The sequence below is a fragment of the Anas platyrhynchos genome, chromosome 7, assembly GCF_047663525.1.
Source record: "Anas platyrhynchos isolate ZD024472 breed Pekin duck chromosome 7, IASCAAS_PekinDuck_T2T, whole genome shotgun sequence".
NCBI classification, from domain to species: Eukaryota; Metazoa; Chordata; class Aves; order Anseriformes; family Anatidae; genus Anas; species Anas platyrhynchos.
Genome location: NC_092593.1, coordinates 7,170,316 through 7,197,636, shown reverse-complemented (window position 1 = coordinate 7,197,636; position 27,321 = coordinate 7,170,316). Strand labels below are relative to the sequence as shown.

Here is a 27,321-nt window from a genome sequence, read left to right as displayed (position 1 = left end):
CACTGATAGGGCCCTGGCTGCTGGCACCCAGTCAAGCTGAGGTGTCATTGGGATCTCAAATTGCAGCTAGGGGCTGGCAGGCAGCCAGGGGCAGTCTATTTAAAAGACAGCCTGTTCTGCAGTATTCAGTCTCTTTAGAAACTTCTCCAGGGGAAAAGTGTTGGGAGATCTACAAAGTGGATTTTTTATTTTTTATTTTTTTACCTCTTTTCTTATTTTTTTCCCCCCTTCCTTCCCCCCCGTTTTTACCGCTCCTCTGCAGACTTTGCAACCAACCACCCTTAATTTTGCAGAAAACTTTTTTTTTTTGCCTTTTTTTTTTTCTTTTGCCTTTTTGGTGTGGGGGGGGCTTTTTTCCCACTTTTTTATTATTTTTTGATTTTGATTTTTTGTTTTTTTGCCTTTGCAAATCTTGGAAGAGGAAAGCGGGAGGTTGAACAGAGCCGATCGAAACACAACTTTGCTTCATACCAAGCTTCCCAGCAGCTCGCTGCGTCGGGAGAGACTTTTTCTCCTCCTGCAGAAGAAAAGGGGGGAGGGAAGGGGAGCTTTGCATCCCCTCTTCCTTCTCCTGCGGGCTTTTTTTTTTTTTTCTCCTTTTTTTTTATTGCTATTCTTTTTCTCCTGACTGCCTTGATGCAGTAGGAGCAGGACACTGGTTTGCAAGGAACTTTGCTCCCTTCCCAACCTGCCTCCTCCCAGCCCTTTGGGGAGAGTGTGCGTGTGCGTGTGAGTGAGTGCGTGAAGTCTCCGGCCCCCCCCCCCAACCCCCTTTTTGCTCCCCCCGCAACCTGTGGGCTGCAGCCCCCCGTGCAGCCCCCGCACGCTTCTCTCCCTTTCCCCCCCTCCCCTCCCTTTCCCTCCCCCCTCTCTTTTTTGCGGTGAGAAGCCCCCCTTTTCGAGGCGAGGAAAAAAAAAAAAGAAAGAAAGAAAGAAAAAAAAAAAAAGCCGGCAGGAGGAGAAAAAAAAAAAAGCAAGAAAGACAAAAAGCCCCAAAGCAAACCTAGCCGCCCCCCCCCCCGCAGCCAAAAAAAAAAGCGAAGCGGGAGGCTCCCGCACCCCAATAACCCCCAGCCTGGGGCGCCGGCAAGCGGGGGCTGCGCTTTGCGCCCTTTTTCTTTTTTGAATCCGATTTTCTCCTTTCTCCCCGCACCCCCCCGAGCCCACAACACCCCCCTCCGAGCCCCCCGGAGGGGGCCAAGCGGGAAGCGAGCTCCGCCCGCCCCCCCATCTCCCCCCCCCCAGGCTCCCCATCCCATCCCATCCCGCAGCATCCTAACCCCGGCGCGATGCTGCTGCGGCTCCTGGTGCTGCTGGGCGCCTGCCCGGGGCTGTCGCGGTGCCTGGGCTCCTTCGTGCAGTGCGAGCCTTGCGACGGCAAAGCTCTGTCCCTCTGCCCTCCTCCTCCCTTGGGCTGTGAGCTGGTGAAGGAGCCGGGCTGCGGCTGCTGCCTCACCTGCGCCCTGCCCGCCGGGCAGCCCTGCGGCGTCTACACCGAGCGCTGCGCCCGGGGGCTCCGCTGCCTCCCCCGGCAGGGCGAGGAGAAGCCGCTGCACGCCCTGCTCCACGGCACCGCCGTCTGCCTGAGCGAGAAGAGCTACCGCGAGCAAGCCAAGGCCGGTGAGTGCCCCGCAGCCGGCTCCCTTTCCTCCTTTCCGTCTCTTTTTCCCTAATTTTTTTTTTTTTATCCCAATCCCGGAGCGCGTTTCCCTGCCTGCTTTTTTTTTTTTTCGGCTCTCCGCTTGCTTTGCAGCTCCCCCCCACCTCTCCCCCGGCTCTATTTTTTTTTTTTTTAATTTTTTTTTCCCCTGCCCCCGCTCCCGCAGCTCGCCGCCTGCGTTTTGCAGCGGTCCAGGTGCCTCTTCCGCGCCCCCGCTTGCTTTTTTTCCGGCTGCTTTTCCATCCTTCGGCCCCGCTTTTCCGTCCCCGGCTGCTCTTCCGTTTCCCCTCCCCCTGGTGGCTTTTGCTGCCTTTCCGGCTGCTCTTCCATTCCCCACCGCCAGCCGCCCGTCCATCTCCCCAGCTGCTTTTTTCCTTCTTTCCACCTGATTTCCACCCTCCTGCACACACCCACCCCGCCTGCCTTTCCGTCCTTCCACCTATTTCCCCCTTCCTTCCTCTCCCTGCCCCTCCACCCGCTGCTTTGCCAAGCCCCCATCTTTCCAGCTGCTTCTCCACCGCCACCGCTTCCCCTGGCTGCTCTGCCATCCCCCTGTTGCTTTCCCACTTTTCCTGCTGCCCTTCCACCTGCCCGGCTGCTCTGCCATCCCCTCAGCTGCCCCCCACCACTTCTCCACTCCTTCTTCCCATCCGTGCCCCGCTTGAACCTCCTGTTGCATCATCTCGCATCCCCCCCATCCACCCCCTCTAGGTTGTCCCATCCCCAATGGGGACGTTTTCTTCCCCAAAACTTCCAGAAACTCGCTCGTAGTCCCAGCTGCATCCCCGTCCTCCTCCAGTTGCATCCTTTACATCTCTCCCGCATCCCCATCCTCACCCTCTCCAGGACCCCCCCTTTCTCTCCACTTTGGGGCTCTGCACTCGAGATAAAAGGCTCCTTCTGGGCAGGGCACCTTCCCCATCCCCAAAACCCTCAGGTTTATCCCCCCCCGGGTTTATCGCTCAGCCTCCCGCCTTCTCGTGGCCGCGGCTGCCTGCTGCTGGACCTCTTTGTTGGGCAATGGGTCTGAGCGCTGGGAGGTGAGCAGAGCAGGTGCACAAGGAGCAGGGAATCCGCGGCTGCAGAAGGGAATGGCAGTGCCGCTAGCAGGCAGGCAGAAGGCATTAGAAGCCAGCACGAGGGCTGGCGCGGTAGCAGCAGCGCAAAGCCAAGCTGCTGAACTGCTCGCACCTCGCACGTGACAAAAGCACGGCAGAAAGCGCTCCTTCGCTTGGGTTAAACTCCTGGCTCCTGTGGCTGGGACAGGGACAGGGCCCCTCTGCTCCTCCAAAAGCTTCTGCCCTTCTGCCATGGCATGCAGGGGAGGAGGGGGGCGGGCGGGGGTCTGCGAGTCCAGGGGACCTAGGAAAGCACTTTGCAAAAAAGAAAAAAAAAATAGAATCAAGTCGTCCCCCCCCCCCCTTTTTTTTTTTTTTTGTTCAGGAAAATGTCATTTTAGCTTGTTAGCAAGCTCCTGCTTATAGCGGCGCAATGGGAATCCGTTTCTCCTTTCCAGCACCTAATAAATCCTGGTGCTTTTATTATTTTTCCCCTTTGCTGCTTGCAGGCAGCGGTCATGCTGTTGCGCTCCATCCTGCAGAGCAAAACCAATTTCTGTGGGCACGTCTATACATTGACGTGTAACTTTCCCCCCCTCCAAATGACCAAAACTCTCCGGCCTCTGCAAAAAGTGGCCAAAACTGGCAAAACAGAGCTGGGCCTTCTGCAAGGGAGCTTGCAGACGGGGTGAGGGCCGGGTGGAGAGGTGCGTGGGGGGCAGAGAGGGGAGCCGGGAGCTGCTGCCCTGTGTGAGAGCCCAGGAAGCCGTGCACGAAGCTGCTGACGGCCGAGCTATGCGAAATATCCCCGAGCGCGTCATCCGCCGTGTTTATTTACCCTGCGTGTGTGCGTGTGCGTTCGGGAGGCAGGCGGTGCAGCCAGGAGGGGAAACCATGCAGGCAAAAGGCAGCAGCAGCCACAAGAGTGGGGCTGAGCCTTGCACCCCTAGGCAGGGTGCCTGGTGTGAACCGAGGGCACCCCAAAAAGCTTTGTGTCTTGGCTGCCAGTTGAGTCCCCTTTCCTTCCGCCTGCCTCGCTCTGCCCAAGGAGCCTGGTCCTTTAGCAGGTGCTCTGCGTGCAAACTCTGGCTGGTCCCCTCATAACGTCGCTGCTTTGGGTTAGCTTGGGATGGGGAGCACCCTTGGAGCGAACAAGGAGAGGAATAGGGAAGAGGCTGCAGGTTTGTTGCGAAAGCAACCCCCGGCACCACCTGCAGCTGCCATTTGGACTCCCTGAGCGCCGCAGGGGGCTCCTTTCAGTGGGTTTGGTTTGCAGGTGGGAGATGAGCCCTGCTGGGGAAGGCTTCTGCAGGAAGCCGCAGCAGACCAGCAGGCTTCTCCCGAGCTTTGCACGATTGAAAAAAAAAAAAAAAAAAGAGAGAGAGAGAAAGAAAAAGAAATAAAAAATAAATCAGGAATTCCTGAGGATGGGAGAGGGAAAAAACGCTCTTGGCATTCAACTGGTAGTGTGTGAGAACAAAGTATATTTTCATAGGCGTGTTACTAAGCAACGGGGCAAGGAAAGAAATGAAGTTTGACTTGAACTTTCTGGCCTCTGCCAGTTTGGCCAGCAGCGCAGGGACTGTGTGCTGGGGAAGCTGGGCTGGCCCTCCGATCTATCAATGACCAAAATTGGCCCTGAGCTGCAAACCGCTGAGAAAGAATCAGCGAAATAAACTCCGGGACAGTGGCGAGGACTAGATCAAACTGCATTTCTATCTATTTCTGCACTTGCGCTGGCTGAGCTGAAAATCACAGATGCTTTCCTCCTTATAGCCGAGGTGGAAAGGCAGCAAGAATACTGCAGGAGCCCGGCGCTGGGAGGCCGGGCTTGGCTGTGCTGCAGACCAGATGTTTCGCGTGGGGACAGGATGCTCCTGGGCACCGTGCCTCAGTTTCCTCTTCTGTAAGCTGGGCACGGCAGCGCTGAGAAACGCTAGGGCTCCTGCGCAGGATGTGCTCCTGGCTGGCAAAGAGGTCGGAAATGAAAGCAAATGTAGGATTAAAGGGCTTTGGTAAGGCTCGTTTTAAGTAGGCTGATGGGTAGGTAGTGACAGGATGGTCCCTGTAGTCCTTGCTGGCACAGCAGTCAGACACCGTCCTTTGCCGAAAGCCAAACACCGCTGCTGTAATTGACATTCCTGGTAAAAAAAAAAAAAAAAAATACATGAATGAGCTTCATTTATGGCACAAGCTTCAGGATTCTGGGTTTTCTCTGTTTTGTTTAAGTTTTGTTTGAAACACACCGCGTCTTTCCATTTTCGCTGCCCCGTGCTCCCGCCAGACTTCCTCCTGCTGACACAGCAAGGTCAGGCCGAGCGCCGGGGAGCGCGGGGCACAGATCGCAGCCCGCCGCCCTGAAACAGCTCGTGGAAAAACAAAGGTTGTCAAATATTTCCTTCTCCTCTCTCGTTCCTTCTCTCTTTCTAGAAAGCGAGCGAGACTTGGCAAGTTTCCCCACGAAACCGTGCGCCAACGATAACCAGGAGGGGAAGGGAGGGGGGGGGGTGCGCAGAATTAGCGCTAAGAAAATCGTCTTTGCTGCGTCAGCTGGAAGCAGGCGGCGGAGGAGAGCTGTGGAGCCCAGGTTTCCTGCGGCTCCTGTTGGGTGCAGTCCTTCATCCCGCCCCAACACGTTCCCCCCACCCTGCTTCTCCTTCCAGTGCACTTCCCCTCCCCGCCCAGCGATGCAGGATGCGGGCACGGGGTTTTTGGGACACGCAGCAGCAGCTGTGGGCCCGGGGAAGGAGCCGTGCGGTGCTGAGCACCGGGTCCTTTGTGCAGAGCAGCAGCCGAGCTGTCAAGGCAAAAGCTAGTATCAACAGGCCTGCAAAGCCTCCTATCCGAAACAGGAAAAACCCCATTTTTCTTTTGATCTGAAGTTTCAGCAACAATAACAATATATTAAAAAAAAAAAAAGAGAGAGAAGGTGAAATCCATCAGGTGCCAGCAAGAAAGCTGGGTTTCTGCGGTGTGCGTGTACGGGGGAGGGAGGGATGGGGTGGTTCAAACAGGAAAGGAGGGGCCTTGGCTGGAAAGACTTTTCAGCAGCCTGGTTTCTAAGGAAGGAGCAAGAATATTAAGTAGTTGATCCAAATGAAATTCCTGCCTGGTGCCAGCAGAGTTCACCGGAGCAAAGACGTGGCTTTGTGCGTGCATGCGTGCGTGCGTGCGTGCGCGAGTGATGGAGCGGCTCCAAGCTCCCGCGCACGTCTGTCAGCCTGGACCCGCTCCCAGCAAGCCCGCCTGGAGCTGTACCACCGCCTGCAGCACTGGGGCTGGCCTTACATGGCAGCCTCCGCAGATACGAGGGATGCTGGAGGGAGGCCGCCTGCCTCCTCCCATCAGTGCTCCAGCACCAGCATCCTGTGCCCGGCACACGTTTGGCACACGCGTGTTGGTAGGGCAGGGAGGAGGAGGAGAGGCAGCGAGCGGCTGTGCCTGCGAGCACAGCACGGTGCTCTGCTTCCTCCTAACGTCGGCTGCGAGCTTTGCTCGCTGCACTCTGCAGCTTCGCCTGCTCCTTGGTTGTGAGCGCCCATCCACGAGGCAAGGAGCAGCAGCAGCAGGAGTGGATTTAGCAGTGGTGGCTCTCAGTGCTCCTCACCCAAACTGGGAAGCCTGAGAGCACTGGGAAGGGGCAGGACATAGCTCATTTCACCTGTGCTAACTCAAAGGGCAGAGAAAATGATCCACAGCATGGCAGATCCTGCCTGTGTTTTTTTTTTCCCCAGCAAAGTAGTGCAAATTCAGGGGCGGACATAAATGAAAGTGGGATTTGGCTGGAGCACACCTGCCCCTCTACGTGGGCTGCTGAGCAGCAGGGTTGGTATGTGCCGGGAAGATATCCCTGTGAGCATACACACACATGTGCCCGTGTTCACACACCCACACATGCCTGCACAAACATTTAATGTGTGGAAACACACTTACAAAGCATTTTTGTCTCTGGGGGCAGAATGGTTTCCAGGCAGCACGCATAAATCGCTCTGGTTCTGCTTACGACTGGCACATGGGGTATTTGGCCATAAAGATCAGATATTGGCGTACAGAGAGCAGCCTACCCGTTCCTCCCACCGAGGGCTGAGAGATGAGATGCAGCAGGTGAGCATATCAAACACCGGGAGGTAAGGGAGGAGATAGAGGCCAGATAGTCCCCCCAGCCAGCTGCGTGGATATGAGCTCACACACTGTGTTTGTTCTGCAAGCTTCCCTTTGCCAAGGCAGCAGCACGTGGCCTTTGGGGAAGTGGGAAACAGGACCTGAGCTGAGAAAAGGTGGCATTTTGGTGATGTGGCGAGCTGAAGACAGGAGAAATAACCTGAGAAGGAGGAAGCAGCAGGCCCTGAAGACATGGTGCATGGAGAGGTCAGAGATGATCCAGAGGGTTTGGCCTGGGTGAACTCCTTGGCAGCCTTCATAATAACCACCTAGTCATTTGTAAGGAGTTGTTTTTTTTTTAACAGGTAGAAAAGATTGGTATCGTGCATTTATCCTCAGGATAAGTGTAGCCAAAAGCATGAGGATGCTCTGCTGCAAGGAGGGGAGGGCAGGTAACCTGGCAGGCTGGAGAAAGCCTCCCAGCTGGGTGTCCCCAGGGCTGCTGCGGGTTGCAGAGCAGGGTGGCAGCCGTGCCATGCTCCCAGGCCCTAGGACGCCACTGGAGAAGGCCAGGCATGGGTTGTGCTCCGTGTGTCAGCCCGTCTGGGAAGGGTCGTGTCGCATCTGGTGATGAAGGAGTGAAATCCCCTGTCCTCTCCCCTCCGCTCCCCCACCAGACGCTCTCTTTCTATTCCTTCAGCTGTGTAGCCAAGGCAACTCTCAGCAAGATGTTGTTTTTGAAGTGGCTCTTTGATGCTAGTGATCTAAGGGGACCCCTTAGTGTTTATGTCAATCCACCGGTTCGCAGTTAATCCCAGCAGGAGCCAGCGAAATGTGTTTGCAGAAATTTGGGACTCTCTGTGGTTTGATGTGGGCAAATTTGCTCTCAAGGAAGCCTTTTCTCAGCATGTTCTGGTGGATCTGATGTCTGCCTATGATGTTTCCAGGATAAGTGTGTGAACTGCCCATCAGTCCATGTCACAGAGCAGCCAGCTTCTGGCTGGGACACCAGGACACCACACCTGCCTCATGCTACGGCCTGAAGGAAGGTCCAAGCCTCCCTCGGCTGCACATCATTCCCTATTAACCAGGCAGGGCCTGATCCTGAAAGGTGCCGAGTGCCTTTTCTCCAGGGATTGGGACCCAGAGCACCATAGGCCTTCAGGCACCTAATCCCTTCCTTGGGGGCCAGCTAATTCAGTCCTCGAAGGACTGTGAGGCGGAAAGCCCAGAGATGCTGTTGGCTTCAGTAGGATTGGAAAGCACTTAGCAGCTGCCTGCCTTGAGGGCTGTTATTGCAGAGTTTGGTTTGTTTGCTTGTTGGATGGACACAGCTGGTTCACTGATGGAGATAATTGTTATGTTGATGGAGATTGCTGGTCTGGTTGCTATTTAAGGGCAAGAAGGTAATCCTGTCAGATACTTAAGGAAATGATCCCCCAGCTAAACAAGAGAGGGAATGTATCTTAAAGGTAACTTTAGGGCCAAAGTTGACTAATAGTCATATTTCTGTTTTGCAGAAAACCAATAGAAATATTTTCTTGTTCCAAATTCAGATGGGATTTGTCCTCTGAAAACAATTAAATCAACAGACCCTTTCATTATTCATGCTTAAGAAATCAGATGTTATGCATTGGACTAAAGATGAAAATCTAGTAATTAAGACAGTGAACAACCATGGGACCTGGCTTTCACTTTTTAATTTAAAAGTGATGCAGGAAAAGAGGAAAGAAGTTTTACTAGAAAGTCTCATTAGGGCGTACCAGTCATTAAAGACATATATTTGGCTGTGTCAGTCACTTTTCATTTGTGGCTCCTGCTTTCCTGAAGAAATGGCAGAAATGGGTGAAACTTTACTGCATCATTTCATAAGCATTTCAGTATTCAGTTATTTTGTTTTGTAGCAACAGGGACAGCTTGAGGTTGTGGAAAAAAACAGTGAAATGCAACAGGGAATTAATTCTGGAAAGGCTCGGGACCTGTTGCAAAGAGCAATCCATTGTTTTTCTTGGAGTTTCAGACCCCAAAATGGAGGTCTGTACATTTCGCTGCATAAAGGGACTTTTGATGCTTTTTACCATTTAAAAGCATCTTTACATCCTGCTGGACCAAAGCGAATCAGGCGGTGTATGCCCCAGTGCGGTGTAGGGGGGGGAAATGGCTAGGAGAGACTAGAGCCAGTGTTTCGGATCAGGCTTGGGCAAGTTTCTGCTTAGCAATATTGTCAGAGTGTGAACATCAAACTTCTGGTACTTTTATGTGGTACTTCTTAAGTGGACTGAGGGATTAAGGAATGGCCGGGCCTACTCAGGCCTACTCTACTTTCTGACAGAAGGAGCCACTGAGAAAGCAGAAGGGAGGCCTGAGGGCAGAGGTGGAAATCTCATCACTTCGAGCTTGTAAAAGTTAGGCTGGACAGTGCATGTGACGATGTGTCATCTGGTGCTGACACAGAGATGAGCAATGGATGATCTCACAGATCTTTTCCATCTGGTTTAAGGCAGAGCTGTGAAAGTCAGGCCGAAGGCCTAGAAATTAATCCAGGCTAGGCTGGAGGTTTGCAGTCACAGCTGTACGTGTGAAATATTTGTGGTGTTTGGACAGTTCTTGTTCAGCACCTGACACAGGTGCATTTCCAGACTCCACCTGATGTGCTTTCATCTCTTTCTAGAGAGAAACAGGTTTGGCTTTTGTGGATCTTTCAGATACTGGTTGCTGTTGGGTCTGACAGAGCCCATCATTACCATAAGCGGGGATGGATCTTGTGATGGAGACCTCTGTTCTCCAGTGCAACCAGCCTCTCCCAGGCTCGGTTCCCAGTTGTTAAGAGCTCTGCTCAGTATGAAACAATCAAATTCAAAACCCTGAGAAGAGGTGACCTGAAAAAAAGGCTCACTGTGTCCGTAGGAAGTAAGGAGGTGTGATGGGTTGGAAGAAAACCCTCATAGCAGATGCTTTTTCAGGTCATCTCTTCTCAGCTGGTAGCCAGATGAGCAGTTCAGACCCTTTTGTTTTCATTCAGAAGACGTGAAAGCATGTTTGTTTTCCATGAGGGGCTTCCTTTCTTTTTGCCACAGCTAAATCTCACAGAGAAACTGTCAGTAAATGATCCCATAATGTTTGTCAGGAGCTACTCCAGATTTTCCTCACTTGTACCATCAGTTAGACAGAGACAGGCAATCTTCTTCCCTGGGTTTCCTTCTTTGTTCTTTTCTGCTCTTAGTTGGCGGCATGGTAGCTTTTTTGATGCCTTTATTAGAACCAATGGAATCTGCCACTAGGGTGGATTTGTTGGAAAACATGCAAAACTAAGAAAGACTGAATGATTTCATCCTTTCCAGGAAGGAAAAATATGTCTTGGTCACTATGATATTGAAAGTTGATTTATTTACATTTCTCTGAGTTGTTCTTCAATTTATCTCTCAGCTTCTTCTGCAGCTTCAGCATATGGAATGGGGAACATCTGTAGTCTCCAGATGATGTGAAGGAAATATGTTTTATCTTCCTATCATCAGTGCATCAGCTACAGAAGCTTCTTGATGTAAATCTAATCCTGAAATACTTCCTTCCTCTCCACTTGCCAGTTCAGTCCCCTGGAAAATAACTTTGTTCAGGAAATGTCAGGGTGATCCAAGCAGCTATCTAGAAGCAGAGTGCCTGCAATTTTGCAAGATGGGGCACATCATCATAATTTCATTGAGACGGATGGATATTTGTTCATTTTTAATACAAGGGAGAGACTCAAAAGTTTCCTAACCTTTTTACTGGTTAGGTATCTTGGGTTCCACCTCACCAGAAATGGTTGTTGCTGGGAACCCCAAGCCTCTGGTCACACTGCCTGGATTCTCACCCTGGCTTCGTGTGCCCTGTATACACATTGCAAACTCTCAAGCCTGTGTTGAGAACTAACCTCGTACAGATTTGGGAGCTATCTGGAGAGAAACAACCAAGTCAAAGACACCACCTCTTTGTCAGCCCCAGTCCTTGCTTGTACATCCCAAGTCACAAACAGCAAAACTCACCAGTAGATGCCAAAGCCTGGCTCCTCCAGCACAGCGTGGACGCTTGGAGCCTGATGAACTAACAGCTGGCAGCAATTAGGGAAGGAGATTTTGTCATGGTGCTACCCATATCTAAACCTGATTTTCTCTTTGTTCTGGAGAGTTGCTCCGAGGTAGTTTTATTTTGCGGCTGCAGTAAGGAACGCCAGCTTAGGAAAGTATCATTTGGCACACAGCTCTGCTTCCAGCTCCCATAACTTTACCTCTCCCACCTCCACAGCATTTGCTGGCAGTGCGGAGAAGTGGTGCTGACCCAGAGATTCATTCCTACAGATAGGCCATGTGCTTCCGCAGCAGACCTAAACATGAGTTGGTTCCCTTGAGAGCTCCTTCCCACATGCTGAGCTGCATTTCTCCCCCATCCAGCTTTGTGTGAAGACGCAAGGTCATCAGGACAATGATCTCCCTTTCTTATGCATCGTATGTGAACCTGGGGGCAGCCCAAGCACCTGATATTCACGCTCTGCAGGTGAGCCCTGGCTGATGCAGCAGAATCTGCATCCACAGGTTTCTGCTGAGGAGACATTAATCTCCTGAGAAAGAGCTGGTCTTCCAGACTACTTCAGCAAAGTCCAAACTCTAACTTAAGAGACAAAGGCCTCAGCACAGAACATCCTTTTGCTATCTATCTTCACTCTCCATGGTTCTTCAAGCAGCTCCTAAGCACCCTGCTGGGTTTCAGCTTGATAAAACGGAGATAAGTCTTAGCCTAGGGTTGAGCACTTCTAGCTCTTTGGCTGCTTTTCCATCTCTTCCCTGAGCTTGGTCCCATCAGTCCATGGCCTTCTCTTCAAAATTGTCTCTGTGGGACAAGAGAATGAGGTTCCAGAAACATTCACCATGTTGTCATTGGGATTTAAGGTACTGGGGTATCCCAGAAGTCTTTTTCCAAAAGCTCCTGTGGCTTTTGGGCTGCGGTCTGTGGATTGTTTGGACTCTTTTCTTTATCCTGAGTAGGGGACTGGGCATGGTGGGGCAGAATGAATTTTTTTGTGGATACTTCACGGTGCTTTAGCTGCTAAAGACTTCTTGCAGCAGTGTGCAAATCACAAAGGTAATTTGCTTATTGTGACAACTGTTGGGCAAATTCCCAGTGAAGGAAACAGGGTCTGGGTTTTCTTACCAGTGCACCTGTGTATGTAGGACAGTTTGGCACAGCTTCCCATGAGAGCTACATCACAGGCTGCAGGGAGACCAGTCCTGAAGAGGTGGTGGGATTTACCTTTCTTAGCTTCAGCCTATGTGAAACCATAGGAGTCACAAGAAAAGAGACCGGGGTCTCCAGAGATATGTCCTTCCACTCTGAAATCAGCATCTAAGCGAAATGACAGGGCTGGCTGCTGTTTGGAGGGTGCAGCATCTCCACAATGACCTAGACATGGAGTTTAGCCACCCCAAATCCTCCGCGTTCGGTCCATCGTCAATGCCTGTTGCGCATGTTGGGGATTTGGGGGAGGCGAGGTGGCCATCAGCAGAGGTTGTCCCTTCCAAGCAGGGCTGCTGCTTTCCAGCCCGTCTCGGTGTGTGGTGCCTCCTCCCAGTCTCACATCGCCTGCGAGCATCACCAGCACACGCGCTCCCGCGCCGGCCCACCGCTGAATCCCCACCAAAGCACAAAAGTTCGTCGAAAGTCCAAGGCGCCTTGCAGCTGGCTCTCCCGTAGCCAACGCCCCGGGGCTAGCAGAGGGACCGGCTGCAGCCTGCGTCCCTGGCCCTGGCTGCTGCTCCTCCTGAGGCTGGCCGGCCGCCGCGGATGCCTGACATCAGTGCCTGACCTCACCGGGGCGGTGGTCCGCGGCACTGACCCCAATCCCGGGCATCACGCCGCAGCCGGCTCCGTGCCCACTCCAGCAGTGCTGTGGGGGGGTCGTTTGCCGTCACGCTGGGGGTTTGTGCCTGCCCTGGGAATGGAAGCGAGCTTTTCTTTGTTAGGGCAGTGAATGGGCTGATCCCCGCAGCCCCTGGGGAGCTCAGGAATGCTTTTGCTCAGTCGTGCTCTCCAGCTGCCAAAGGGCGCGAGCTGAGATGACCCTCCCGGTCCCTGCCTGCCTGGCGGGAGTGCAAACACTCTCCCCGTGTGCTGACCAGCAGGGAGGGAGTTTTACTTTCCTGACATGGTCACAGGTGCAAGTGCAGGCTGGGGAGGAACTTGCCTGCCTGTTCCAGGAGGTTTTGGTGCGGGTCAGGCATGTTCCGTCCTCTGGAGTAGGAACAAGAGGGGGAAATGCACCCAGATTTTTTTATTTTTTTTTTCCCTAGGCAGAGACCTAAGCCCAGACTTGCTGTGTAAGACCCAATCTGAAGAAAAATAGGTACATCCCTAACATGACCTGCAAGTGCTAAAGCTGTTTTCAGGGACAGCACTGATGTTCCTCCTCTCCCAGCCCTGGGCAGCTGCTTCATGCTGCCCAGCAAGAACCAGCAGCAAAAAAGGATGGGGAGGAAAAAGAAAGGCGCTCTGGCAGGTGCAGGGCAGGAGGAGACAGACCCTGACTTCAGCAATCATTGCCTTTGCCTGCGTGTGCGTGCAAAGTCCAGCAGGAAGATGTAAGGCACCAACGTGGGGCTCATCAGGTTGTGGAGGTGCAATAGGGAGGAGGCTGCAGCTGCCTGTGCCAGGGAGATGTTATGGGTGAAGCCAGGAGGGAGTGTCTGGATCTGGTCCTGATTAGTGCTTTGTGGTTCCTATCAATGGGAACTGCAGAAAAAGCCCTCCCTCGGTCCCTCCAGCCTTTCCCCATGCATTTTCCCTTTTCTAGCTCCAGCAGTGCCTGTGTAGATGCCCGATCCCAGGACGCTGTCCAGAAAGAAAGGCCAGGGTGTCAAAGATCACCCAGCCAAATTCAGAAAACGCTACGTTGTTGTATGCAGTGATGGGACAGAAACCAGGATGCTCAAAAGACAGCTGCCACTAGGGACCAAAATCCCAGGAGGAAAGCAGGGTGTGGGGCCATGCATGATGAAGTCCTCCCCTTCGTGGCAACACTGGGTGGTGGCACTCCATCCTGGGGGTAAATCCTCTGTGGTGTAAGAAGCCCTGGGTAATGCAAGCCTTAATTCCCATCCCACAATGAGCCCCTCAGAGGGCCCGGTCTGGAGGCAGAAGGACTGAGCGAGTGACATTTGCTGTCATTCCCTTGCTAGAGGTTTAACTCAGGTCCCCGTTATGTCTTCCTCTAACACCTTCCTGCTCAAGCGGTGTATTATGTTAGCGCTCGTGCTGTAAATAATAATAATCGTGATAATCATCAAGCAGGCTGTTGAGCAAGATCAGAGGCAGTGGTTGTGCTCGTTCTCCTGAGGTGCACATGGCTTTTTTTTTTTTTTTTCCTGGGTTTTGAACAGGACAGCAAGTCCTGTAGCAGCGGGCTGTGGATGTAACGAGCACGGATCATTAGCAGCAGCAAATAGGTCCTTTTCCTACCTTCCTGCCAGAAAGTGATGGAAACTTGTTGCGAAAATTCAAGCCTCCCAGTCATTTTGGAAAACGCTTCCTGCAACGCGAGCGAGCGGGGAGGTGGCGTTCCCACACACCCACGTGCACACGCGCGCACCCTGTGCGGTGCCCAAAAGCCTCCGGAGCACGAAAGCACGTGGGCTGGCTTTGGGGCCAGGTGCAGGGAGGTGCACAGGCTGTTCTGCACCGTGCCTGTGGAGGACAGCGGGCAAGATTTGTGGTTTCCCTGTCACTGGTGTTTTGCTTTCTCCTGGCAGGGTGGAAATGGCTCCTGGAGGGAAGGAGCTGCTCAGGAGCTCATCCCAGCCAGCTCCAGCATTAAGCCCTCATCCCCTGGGGCAGGGGACAGCCCACAGCCAGCTAAGGGTATTTTCTGCCTCCCAGGGCTGATGGGAGCCTGCAGAAATTAGGACAGCAGCTGACCGGTGTTGGGGACCTGCAAGCTGGTCTCCAGGAGCTCTCCAGTCTTTCCCTGGGTCCCCCACGGACACCACAGTGCCAGGACCAGCAACAAAGTCATGGGGTGGCTCTGAGTTGAGTTCAATCTCCTGCCTCAGCCATAGGGTCTCCAGCCCCTTGAGATTCCTACAACCCAAGTGCCACCTCCCGGCTAGCCAGCATCCTCAGCGTGGCCACCAATGTCACTCTTTGGTGTGGCCATGGGGTCTGGGACATCTGCAGAGAAGCTGACATCTCCCCATGGTGGGGAGAAGGGATGGCGATGTGAGGCTCACCCACCTCCTGCTGCCCTGTGCCCGGGACTGGGATTGGGAGATTTCGGCTGCTCTGCCTCTGCAAACGGCCGCCTGCCTGAAACCCAAGCACCAGGTTGGCGAGGCGGATGGGAGTTGGCTCCGACTGTAGGCGGGAATGGGCTGTGCATCGGGCCAGATCCTGACAGCGAGGGAGGAGATACTCCAGCCTCCTTCCTGAGTCTCAGACAGGCACAATTAGGGCTCATTCGGGGAAATTGGGCGTTCCTCCCGCCAGCGTCTCCTTGGGAGCAGACACGCAGCGGTGCCAACGCTGCCTGCCACAAGCCAGCCAGGGGTGGCAGATGGAGGCTGAGGAATGGGTGTGGGGGCTTTGGAGATGCTGACACGGTCCCGGTTGCACGGGGTGGCTGCCGGTTGGTGTGGGTGAGATGGCTGGGGGAGAAGGTGAGGATTTGGGGCAGCTGGTGCTGCTGCTGTGGCTCTGCCTGGCCCCTCGCCTTGGTACCACGATGGTCTCTCACCACCTGCCCAGAACTCGTCAGTCGTTTGTATGTCGGAGACCTCTGCCCTTCCCTTTGTCTAAATTGGCTCGTTAGAGTCAAATTGGGGAACAGATGAACAGGTGCATGAGCTTTGGCCTCCTTGCTGTAGGAAATCAGGCTAAAAACCACCAGAGGGTGGAGGAAAGGGATCCACGGAGTTCTCACCAGAAGATAAAGACCTAAACCAGAGCCTGTGGCTGTCTGGGCATCGCAAGACAACGGCCAGGACAAGGTTGTGTAGCCCCAACCCTTCCTCCTCCTGCACCAGCCGGCCCCTTGGCTCACCCCGAGGTGTCCCACTGCAGCCAGCCCTCCGTGCATCCCTGGGAGGGCGAAAGCAGCTCCTCCAAGCGCTCCTTCAGCTCTGCAGGAAGAGCTGGACTCGGGCAGGAGCTGGGCAGCTTTCAGCACACACCATTCCCCGGCTCCCTCGTGCTCCTGTGCTTCCCACCTGCCCTTGCCGAAAGGGCTCCACGTTAGTCCCTGGCTCGCAGCCCGCCCTGGCTTGCTGGCAGGAAGCAGAGGAACAAGGTGTTTGCACAGGCTCGAGTTGCTGCCCATATGAGCGGACTGAGCCACTGCAAACACCCCCTGCACCACGAGCCCGGGGGACTGGACACGCTGTGCTGTTTTTCTGAATCCTCGCTGCCGTGGCCCGTTGGTTTGTTGATTTTTTTTAGAGCTGCGCCCCTCTTAGGTGGTATTTCATAGGTGATGAGCTGCATGCTGTCGTGTTAGGGCAGGCTGTGAATCCTCCCCTCCCACAGCTACTCAGGGGCAGCCCAGGGAGATGCCCCCACACTCGGTGCCAGAGGGGGCTCAAAGGACAGAGGTGGCAGCGGTGTCGGGGCTGTGGAAGGACTCGTTCACTGCAGTTGTCTCTGGTCTGCTTTCAGACCTTGGAGTGCAGCAGCATCTTGTGGCAAAGCAGGAACTTCTACTGCACCCCGTACGTTCCCGATGTAATCAATCTCTTCCCTATCCCATGTCCATCATCCTCTTATAATAGAGGAGTGACTGTGAGTCCAGCAGCAAGGCGAAAATACAGGCACATGAGTGTCACAGGGCAAAATGGCAAGAGGACCCCATCCTGGAGAGACGTGCAAGTCCCAGGGAGGATGGGTGGAGCCATTTAGGTGGCTTCTGGGTGCAGAGTCTGGGATGCTGATCCAGCTCTGTTCTCATGGGAGAAGAAAAAAAAAGAAAAAGGGGGGCGGGAGGGTGGAGAGAGGAGCGTTTAAATAAATAAGTGTCCACGGAAAACTTAGCAGCTTTTAAAAGTGGGGACCTAGTGACCAGCCTGTCCCCTGTGCCATTTCTAGGGCCACCACTGCATGTGCCAGGCTGGTGCTGCCATCAACCCCAAGCGGGCATCCCCTGCCAGGTGTCCCCTTGTGCACCACTCTGTAACCTGGTGGGGCAAAGCCATCTGCAGGGACTGCTCTTGTCTGCCTTGTTTCAGCCCCCTGGTGCTTGTCCTGCTGCTCTGGTGGCTTCTCCCATGCCTGCCCTGGCAGCATCAGCACCGGTCCCCAGGGAAGCAGGGGCTGGGAGACCAGCAACCTCAGGAGCTAAACCGTATTCAAATTTAGTCCAGAAATAGCCCTTTTTCACTCTGGTGGCTGCACTAAAAGGTCACAAGTCAGCTAAGTTTAGCCTGTCACCAGCTCTCCTATATATAACCGTGCAGGGCTCCTGACTGCATCCTGCCTGGGCAGGTCACGCTGGGGCGATGCGAGGCGGTGCACGGGGCCACGGGCAGAGCCTAAATGTGCTCCTCGGGGCCACTGGTGGCAGCTATGGCCGGGCAGCACTGCTGTGAGGTGTTGCCACAGGCTTTGCCAGGGGATCAGGGCATGCGGTGGCTTTGCTGTGTGACAATCCCGGGCCTTGGCGTCGTCTCATCTTTGAGCGTATCTGGCTTGTGCTCTTGCATCTGCAAGGTGGGGTGGGATGGGAGTTGGTGGCTGTGTGAGGGTTGGTTTGTAGCTCTGCTAAAGCCTCTTCTTCCTGCTGGCCCCTTGAGGGTTACACCAGGAGCGAGACCTGGGGCTTTCCCAGAAGGGACCCGGAGGACAGATACGTTTCCGTGGGCCTTCTTCGGTCCTGGTGCAAAGATGTCCTGTGGGATCAAACCAGCAATCAGCCGCTGGAGACCTGATGATCTGCTGTCCTTTCCCCTCCAGAACGGGAGTCCCGTGAACACGAGGAGCCGACCACGTCGGAGATGACGGAGGAGACCTACCCGCCCAAGGCCTACCGGCCCAAGCACGGCCGCCTCTCCGAGCTCAAAGCCGAGGCCCTGAAGAAGGACCGCAGGAAGAAGCTGACCCTGGCCAAGTTTGTGGGCATGGCGGAGAACACGGCACATCCCCGCGTCGTCATCCCCGAGCTCCGGCAAGAGTTTGAGCTGGTGGGTGCCGTCCCTTTTTCCCCGGGAGGGCTTGGTGACCATGGGAGAGGGTACCGGGGGGGGACCTGGGGACATTCACGGCTCGAGGCTCGCCGCAAGGTGCTCCCCACCTGACAGACCCCATTTTCCCCTCGCAGGGCCCTTGCCGCAGGCACATGGAGGCCTCCCTGCAGGAGCTGAAGAGCAGCCAGCGGATGGTGCCCCGTGCCGTCCACCTCCCCAACTGCGACCGAAAGGGCTTCTACAAGAGGAAGCAGGTGAGAGCCCTGTGAAGGCAGGGATGCCTCTCACCCTGGAGGTTTTTCTCAGCTGCCATCCCAGCTGGAACAGATGGAGGTTTTTCCTCCATCAGGCTGCTGGGGAAGTTGCTGGGAGCCTCTCCAGGCACGGTTGGTGCTCAGTGGTCTTGTTGGAGGCTCTGAGCGTGGTCCAGCCTGAGATGAGCATCCTGAAGCTGCTGGGAGGGGAGAAGGAAAAGGAGTGCTCGGGGCTGGGGATAGAGGTGCTGGGGTAAAAGTGGTCAAACTCTGGGCTGAGCCAGCACAAGGGAGGCAGCAGGGGCTGGTGACAAGCTCCTGATCTTTGCCCTTCGGTGTCTCCCCAGTGCAAGCCCTCCCGAGGCCGAAAGCGTGGGCTGTGTTGGTGCGTGGACAAATACGGCATGAAGCTGCCGGGGACTGACTACCTGAGCGGAGACCTGCAGTGTCACGCGTTTGACAGCAGCAACGTGGAGTGAAGTCGCATCCCCTCCCTCCGCCCCATCACCACCCACCCAGGCTCCCTCCCACCCTCCCCTCCACACCTCCCCGCACCCCGGGACTCCGATTCCTTTCATCTCATGTTAAGAAGAAAAAAAAAAGAGAGGAAAAGAAAAAAGAGAAAGAAAGGCACCGAAAACAAAAAAATATAAATAAGGGATAAGGAAAAGGAGAGCGAAAAGAAAAAAGAGAAGTTAAGAAAGGACAAGGAAAAAGAAAAGCAGAAAAAAAAGAAGAAAAAGAGGAAAAGAGAAAAGAAAAGAAAAGAAAAGAAAAGAAAAGAAAAGAAAAGAAAAGAAAAGAAAAGAAAAGAAAAGAAAAGAAAAGAAAAGAAAAGAAAAGAAAAGAAAAGAGAAAAATTGAAAAGAAAGAAAAGGAAATGAAAATGAAAATGAAAATGAAAATGAAAATGGAGAAGAAAGAAAAGGAAAAGAATACAAAAATGGAAAAGAAAAGAAAGAAGACAAGAAAGAAGGAAAGAGAAAAACAAACCCTGAAGAAACTGAGGACTCGGAATCTACAGCAGCGTTTTGACAGCAAGGACTCAGCAAGGAAAGGACAGAGCCAGAGACAAGCCAGCTTCGGCCGCTCCGCCATCCCGCACCTCTCCCTGCACCACCCGCGCCCCCCTGCTGCCGAGCAGAGCCCACGCCAATGTAGGAAGCTCTCCGAGTTGGTGATTTTCTAATTGGGGTTGTGGGCGGGGTGAATTTTTCTGTTTTTTTTTTTTTTGGTTTTTTTTTTTTAATTCTTTCTGGATTAGCTAGTCATTTTCTAAAGGGTCTGGAGAGAAAACCTTGCGGCCACCAGCGTCTCCACTCCTTGCTCCGTTCTTCTGGAGTTTCCTCCCTGCATCGCCGGGATGCACTCGAGTCAATCTGATCTCCGTCCCAAACGACCGCCCCGATCCAGGCAGATCTGAACCATGCTGGGAGGAAGAGGAGGAGGAGGAAGAAGAGGAGGAGCGGGACTGCTGCGCGCACCTGGAGATGTACCGGGGAGGGACACACAAGCTCCTGCAACGGCACGAATATCCCCCGCAATATTCGTGGACTTCAAAAAGAAACACTCCAGAAGGGAGACGTCCCCTTCTCAGTGCAGTTCCTCTTGACCGGGAGGTCAGAAATCCGAGTTTTGGACGAGTGAGACTCCAAACGTCACCCAGCCGTGTGTGTGGAAGCGTTTGTCGTGTGCGTGCACACAGACGTGACTTCTCCTTGCAAAAAAATGTGCCTGGAAACCTGCAATTTGAAGGCTTCACTGTAAGCAAGGGGAGAGCTGCTGGACTGAACAGGGAGCAGAGCTACGGAGGTGCCCCGAGGCCCCACCAACACCGAGGGCTGCGTCCAAGCCGGCTCTGCAGATGCTCCACCGCTCCCCAGCGTGAAGCAGGCATACGTGGGGACGGGGGACCGGGGACAAAACCCTTCACCACCCTTTGCTGCCACAGCGAAGACCAACTATGGAGATTTTTTTTTATTATTATTTTTTTTATTATTATTTTTGTTTTCACAGCCAAAAAAAAAAAAAAAGTTTGCTCCAGGGGGGAAAAAAAAGACTTTTATTTCGTCTTGGGTTTTTGTTAAGGCTGGTTTGTAGCCTTTCCCAGGGTTAGGAAAACACCAGTCTCCATCCTTTCACACTGAGGACACTGCTCATGTCTGCCCTGGCTGACTCCCTCCGCCATCTCCCCATCCTGCCGTGAGATCCTGCAACAGGTCCTCACACTTCACCCAGGAACCTTGTCCTCGTTCAGTGACAGAGGCCACCACCAAACGGAGACCCACTGCCTCAGGCATGCTTGGACAGCCGTCAGCTGCCTTCCTGACCTTTGTTGTGTTATTTTTGTTTTTTTTTTTTTTTTTTTGTTTTGTTTTGTTTTTTTCATTTTCCACATTGGATTTTGGGACTCATTTCCCCACGACAAGGGTCTCCGTGACTGCTGCGCTGGGAAATCCTGCAGCAAAGGGAAGGAGGAGAAGGAGCTGTAGGGGGCTGGGCGTTGCAGCCCCGGCACTCAAAACACGCACCTGGAGCCATCCGAAGGATGCGGCCAGTCTTTGGGGGAGGATGCAGCCAATGCGTCCCCCAAAGAGGGTCTGAGACTCTTGGGGCTGGACAGGGAGGAAGAGGGGGGCCCAAGCACCGGTGGGGCCAGGATGGGAGGGAGCACCAGCTCTGGTGAAGGCTCCTCTCCATCACTGGTTGGGTGCCTTCGTAGCGTCCCAAGGGACGGCATCCCCACCACCACCGCAACCAGGCATCCTGCAAGGATGCTTTGCCCTCGTGGGGGCAGGACTGGATGGCCCCCAAGTGTTTTTTTTTTGCCAATAGACTTCCACGGAGACCCAACGGGGCATGTTTGGAGCTGGGGGTGGAGTGCCTTCCTTTGCTGAAAGGAAGCGAGGAACGAGGGGGGGGTGAGGAGGGGCACCAAATGCAGATCTCTTTCCCTCTTTTTGAAAGAAAAAAACAAAAGCAGGATTGAGGCAACCCCTGTGGTGCTGGGGGGGGGAGCTGGGGCTGGGGAGGGAACCCCTTGGCTCTGTGGGGCTGATGGAGCAGGGTTGGATTGAGCAGGATGGGGGGTGAACAGGATGGTGAAGGGGGGGTGGAGGGACGGCAGGATGGAGAGGGAGCCCGTGCCAACCCCCAGGGCCACAGGCACGGTCACCGCTGTCTCCCATCTCCTCCACTTGCCTGTCCCCGTGCAAAACCTCCCGACTGTTATAGGCCAGTACCACCTTCCCCAGTGCCCCTCTCCCTCCTTTCCTCCTCCCTCTCGTTCTTGCTTTTTTTGTTTTTTTGTTCATTTTGTTTTTGTTGTTTGATTTCCCAAAACTTGAAAGCCTTTGGCTGCAGAGAAAGGAGCCGTGCTGCCCGGGGACAGGCGGGATGGGAGCGGGCAGAGGGATGGCAGCTCCCCATAGGACGTTTATTTCGGAGAACTCAGCTCCCAGGGGACACAGACCAGCCTGGTGGTGGCCTTAACGATGCAGCCACCACCTTGACACTGGGAGGGGGACAGAGGAGGACTCCCTGTCCTCCCCATACAACGTGGGTCCCAGCTGTGGCCCCACGAGCTCCAAAATCCATCGGGCGGTGACCAAGTGCTGCCCTTCTCAGCGGGCAGGTGGAGGGACCCGCTTTGCCTTTCGGGTGGGGAAACCAGAAGGGGTGGACGCGGCACGGGGACCGAGGCACACAGGGAGGTTGCCGGCCATTTCACGCACCAGCGGCCGCCGGGTGAGAGGAAAAGGCTGGAGCAGGGGTGAGGACAGCCCTTGGACCACATCTCCCAGGGGAGATGTTCAGCAGCTGGGTTACCCCTTGTCTGTACTGCAGTGGCCTTCGAAAACCACTAGTACAAGAGCATTTTGCACTATTTCTCTGCTCCCTCTCTCTCTTCCTCCTTCTCTTTTTCTCCCCTTTCCCCGTGAAAACTTCTTTTTGTTGGTGTTTTTTTTTTTCTTTCTTTTTTTTGTGTTGTTACTGATTTTTTTTTTTTCCCAAACGGAGCATTGTATATTTAACAACCGACAGCTCACCTCGCTTCCAGACCGCTGTCCTGGCCCTGGCGAGGAGCCCTGCGCACCGTGCCCTGTCCCCAGCCCCGCCAGCCGCCCGCCACTGCCACTGGGACAGACGTCACCGCGCACGTCGCCCACCGTCACCCACACTAGTTCACACACACCAGATTCCGAGTTTCCTGCCTGGTCTTTTTTTTTTTTTTTTTTTTTTTTTTTTTAAATCTTTAAGCAATACTCACTACACATTTTACGGTAGCTTTTTATAGCTTTACATACATACGGTAGCTCTGTTGTTTCGTTTCGTTTTGTTTTCGTTGATTTTTTTTTTTTTTCCAGTAAACAAGAAATACTCATAATCTTACTGGTGGGAAAAAAAAAAAAAAAAGCAGTTTGTGAAAAACTGACAATGGAAGAAGAGCTTAATGCTCTGTTTAGCATTTTGTACTTAAAAAAAAAAAAAATCTCACATTTTATTAAAAAGTGAAGATTGCTGTATACTATTTATTCAACTTATAATTTATGTTACTCTTTGATCTTTGTCTTTTCTCATGACAAAGCATTTATTTAATAAAGTTATGCATTCAGTTAGCTCGTGCCTGACCCTCGTGGAGCGTCTGTGTGCCGGCCCTGCCCTCAGCACACTGTGCCCGGGGAGGCTCAGCCAGCCCCGCAGGGTGCTGCGGGAGGACCAGGGCAGGGCTGGTGTGGTGGCAAGGGTTTAGGAGAGCTTTAGACTCCGGAGCAATCTGCTAAGGCAGCAGGAAAATTGCAAGGCTGAGCTTACAGCAGGTTCTGCCAGGTTATTTGGGGGAGAGAGATTGGTGCCAGTGATGCTGAGCTCCCAGCTGCTACCCCAAACAGATCCACAGTTTGGGTCACGATGTTTGAGCCTCAAAAAACCACAGGCAAGGGGAAGTCCTGCCCCAACACCCCAGCGTGCAGGAGCATCCCCAAACCACCCCTGCAGGGCAGCCCAGCCAGGCCGTGGTCCTCAGAGACCTCAGGGTAGCTCTCAGTGCCCCTTCCCACCACCCCTGTCCTTCCCCATGCCAGATCCAGCCTCCCCTCCACCCACACCACCCTTCGTCTTCCCACACCCCCAGCTCCTGCCCTCCATCCACCCCAGCTGCCAGCATCACCCCGTGCACCCCAAGCAAGGCAGGACACAAAACCACCCCCTTCCTCCCCAAATGAGGACTGGAGGTCGCCAGGAGCGTGCCAAACCACGTCCCCCCATCCTCATCTACACCACGCGGGGCTGGCTCTGCCTCCCGCTCACCCCATAGCCCACTGACTGGGGGCCAAAGCAGGCTGTGGGGTCACCCCACAAGGCTGGGCACCCCACAGCGCAGGAGGCGGCCGGCAGCAGGCGGCGCGCTGAGCCTGCCTGCGCTGCTCCTGCAGCCTGAGCTGGGCAGGGAGGCGCTGCTGCTGCAGCTGTCAGGCATGCAAGGCACTGAAAGCGGGCTTTCCACCCCAAAAGCGAGGGTACTACCCCCCCAAGCTCACAGGACAGTGATTCATAGCCCTACCACCACGCTATGGCTACAGGCAGGTGTAGAGAGTAGCTAGAGCTGCACAAACTATCTCATTATGTTGTTTATATTAAATATTATTTGCATTATCCTAGTGTATAAGGTATGCTGTACTAGAAGTGCAGTTTGCCAGTGCACACCAGACCCCACAGGGCTTTCCTTGATACCCAAGTGCTGCTGGCTGGGTCCCTGCACCCTGACCTCCCACCCCATCACCCAAAACACACAAAGCTGGGCAAGAAGAAAGCCCAAAGCCCAGCCCCAAGCTGTGACACCCAGCAGAGGTGTACGTGCACGTGTGTCCTTGAGGACATGTCACAAGGCTGGGGCAATCTAACCAGAAGCTCTTTGCCCCCCTTGCCCTACAGTAGACCCCACTGTAGCCCAGGCATGGCCGGGCTCTGGGCTCCTTTGCCACCCCCAGCCCTCTTTGGGGTGCTTTTCTGGGTGCTCCCCCCGAGCTGTACAGCTAAACATAGGATTTGGGTGCCCAAATCCCTCTGGGGACAAAGCCCGGCCTTCCCTCGGCCATGCAGCCCAGGCCCAGCAGGGGCAAGGCCTACCAGGCCCACCCACAGCACGTTCCTCACAAGGCCCCTGGTTAACCCCAGCCACATGGGGCCTTGCCCTCAATGCTGCGATTTTAACCGAATATAGCATGGTTTGTTGTTATTCTTTGTTTTGTGGTGGTGTGTCCCAAGCGCTGTGCTTCGGCCAGGGGACTTTTCTCCAAGCAGCACTCTGCCCAGCCCAAAAACTCCTCACACAGAGGGCAGAGGAGACCAAAACCATCAAGACCTGGCTGAGCCATGGAGAACAGGTCCATCTGCTGGCTAACCAACAGCATGGTCAGGCACAAGCACCAACTAAAACACTGCAGCAGGGAGGAGCAGAGCTCCCTCACCCTTACAGTCTTCGGCCAAATATCTGCCACGACCCCAAAAAGCAGTGCCCACACCAGGCAGAGGGACCCTTCCTCAGAGCTCTGCGAGCACGAGGCTGGTCGGGGTGCTCCCGCTATCCCCTCCCCACCAAACCAAGTGTGACAAAACCACCCACCCTTTTCCACCAAACCTGGCTACCATCAGGCAGGGAAACGGTCTCCGCACATGTGCTGGCCAGATGCTGACTTGAGAGTACTCAAAGGCATGGTTGCATTTTGCAGAACCACAAAAAAACACCGCATGCAGCATGGCCCAGAAGGGGGGATGGGGGTGACACCAGCTCCTCTCCGCTCGTACAACTGGGACCAGTGAGGATGAAAGCCAAACTCCCAGTGTCACTTGTTGGGCCCGGCATTTTACAACACCCCCAGGGCAAAAGCTAAACAGGCCCAAATTTGTGTGTGATGCAGCAGGCAAGAAAACATGCTCTATTAATAGAGGGGAGTGGGGAAGGGGGGGGGGGGGGGGAAGATGACAGTTTTCTGGCATCCCATTTAATTTATTCCAACTTTATGCAGCTCAGCTTTTCCAAAAGAGAAAAGAAAAACAAAAGAAAACTTCCTGACTCCTAAACAAAACAAAAAGTACAAACTGCAGCTGAGAGCCAGCATGCACAAGGTTTACATGAAAAAGCAGAACACCCTTGGCTGTTAACAGAAAACAGGTAGCATCATTTTTACAGTTACTTGGCTTTGCATGCAGGTGCGTTCCTCCCCTCATACGTTCTTGCTCCCTCTCACACATCTCCATCGCCTTCCCACCACAGCCCCGAGGTCTTTTCCTTTTCTCCTCCACTGATACTTCCAAACTCCCGCAAGGACACAAGGGGTTTAATAGACACAGACCATCCATGCTCTTTCCACTTCAGATGTGAAACATAGGGACAGGAAGGAAGAAAAAAAATAGCAACAAATCCCAGTGCTCCCTTTCCTGCAAAGTTTGGGGCTTTTTGCTTTTCCTTACCCAGCTTCAAGCCCCCAGATGAGGGATATCAGCAGGAGGACTCCACTGTGGTGTTTCTCCAGAAGCTCCAAGGACAGCACAGTGACAGCACCAGCCCCTCAACCCCTCTGTTAGCAATGCCCACCCCCAGCCCTGCCCAAAGTCCTGCAAAAAGCTCTAAGACAATTTGCTTGCTTTTAATGTAAGGAGAAGGATGTTTGCAATTGCTTTGCAAAGGGTAGCCACATTAAAAAGGGGAGGAAAAAAAAAAATAAAATCTCCTTGCTTAGGCGACGGGGAAGTTATTTATTCTCAGCGTCGGTGTGTTCTGTACAGAAAGAAATCAACAGGTGAAGTAATGGCAGAGACACATCGGTCCTCAGAGCGGCATGTCCAGTGCAAAACCTCTCAGAGTGCCTGCAATTGCTTGGCTTTAACCTATACAAACGTGCACGTGGGCAGACGGGTGCGTGTGTGTCCGGGCCTTTACAAAGCATGATATATACTGTACTTACAAAAAAAAAAAAAAAAGTGTGTGCTGAATAGCAAATGCTCACTCCTGTCCCAAGCGAAAATGGAGGGACAAGAGCAGCTGCTGGGAGTGCAGGTTTTAGATGAGTTTTTCCTATCTAGAAAGAAAGAAAGAGAGAAAGAGAGACACTCCCTGGCTGGTTATCCTAAATCTACACAGGCATCCTTCCACCCAGCCCCGGCAAGTTCACTTTAGCTCCCTCAGCTTAAGCCGATCCTAAGAAATACTGGGCAGCAGCCCTCCAAACCCCTCGGAAAACCAAGCATTCAGCTCCGCAGTCACCCAGAGGCCCCATCCTCCTGGACCAGCAGGGCTGGCTGCAGCCAGGGGTGGTTTTGGGGGGGGCTGTCTTGTTTCTATCCCCTGGTGATGCCCCCTTGGGGGACGCATCCCCATTGCGCTGGCATGTTCCAGCTGGGAAGGGGGGCTCTCCTCCTTCCCTCCCTCCCACACCGCATCCCGCGCCAGGACCAACAGGACACGAGAAGCAGTATTTACAGTCTTTGGTCTCGGGGGAGGGAGGGATGGAGGGGGGAAGTGGGATATTTTTTGTTGGTTTTTATTTTATTTTTTATTTTTTCCCCCCTCCCCTCCACGGCAAAGGGTTTTTGCCTGCGGAAGGTGCCGCAAAGCAGCAGGGAGGGCAGGGCCACAGGGCGAGGAGCAAAAAAAGACCGGTTCTCTGGCTGACATTGGGCAAAAGACTATAGGAAAGCAGTCCCTTCTCCTTGCAACCCCCCCCCACCGCCCTTCCCCTCCCCTCGTCCCTTCCCTCCCCAGGAGCCGGGCAGCAGGAGGGCAGAACGTGGGACCCAACCCTGGTCTCTTCCAGAGCCTAAAGAGACACGCTGAAACCCATGTACAAATCCAGCACCAGGGCCACGGCGAGCAGGATCACGTCCGTCTACTGGCTCCGCAGGGCGTGTGCTCCCCGGTCCTCCTGCTCGTGGGCTGTGTAGAAGAGGTGGCACTCGGGGTCCCCACGGATGGTGGGCGCACCCTGGATCACCTTCCCGTGGATGGGGTCCACGCACCAGCACTCGCCACGCTGCCCGTTCACCGACATCTTGCA

At 54.0% G+C, this 27,321-nt stretch overlaps 2 protein-coding genes across 4 annotated transcripts in view; one reads left to right on the top strand and one right to left on the bottom strand.

Annotated features, from left to right (window-relative positions):
- IGFBP5 (insulin like growth factor binding protein 5) lies at positions 1-26,786 on the top strand. The gene is made up of 4 exons (XM_027461440.3): positions 1-1,620; positions 17,782-18,008; positions 18,146-18,265; positions 18,613-26,786. Exons 1-4 carry the CDS (start codon positions 1,290-1,292, stop codon positions 18,742-18,744), a joined length of 810 nt encoding a protein of 269 aa, XP_027317241.1. The 5' UTR covers positions 1-1,289; the 3' UTR covers positions 18,745-26,786.
- IGFBP2 (insulin like growth factor binding protein 2) overlaps positions 26,004-27,321 on the bottom strand; it is a 50,882-nt gene continuing 49,564 nt past the window's right edge. For all 3 annotated transcript variants that reach the window (XM_027461100.3, XM_013109650.5, XM_013109645.5), the window contains exon 4: positions 26,004-27,321. In XM_027461100.3, the coding sequence (XP_027316901.1) occupies positions 27,154-27,321 (168 nt within the window). In that variant the 3' untranslated portion in view covers positions 26,004-27,153.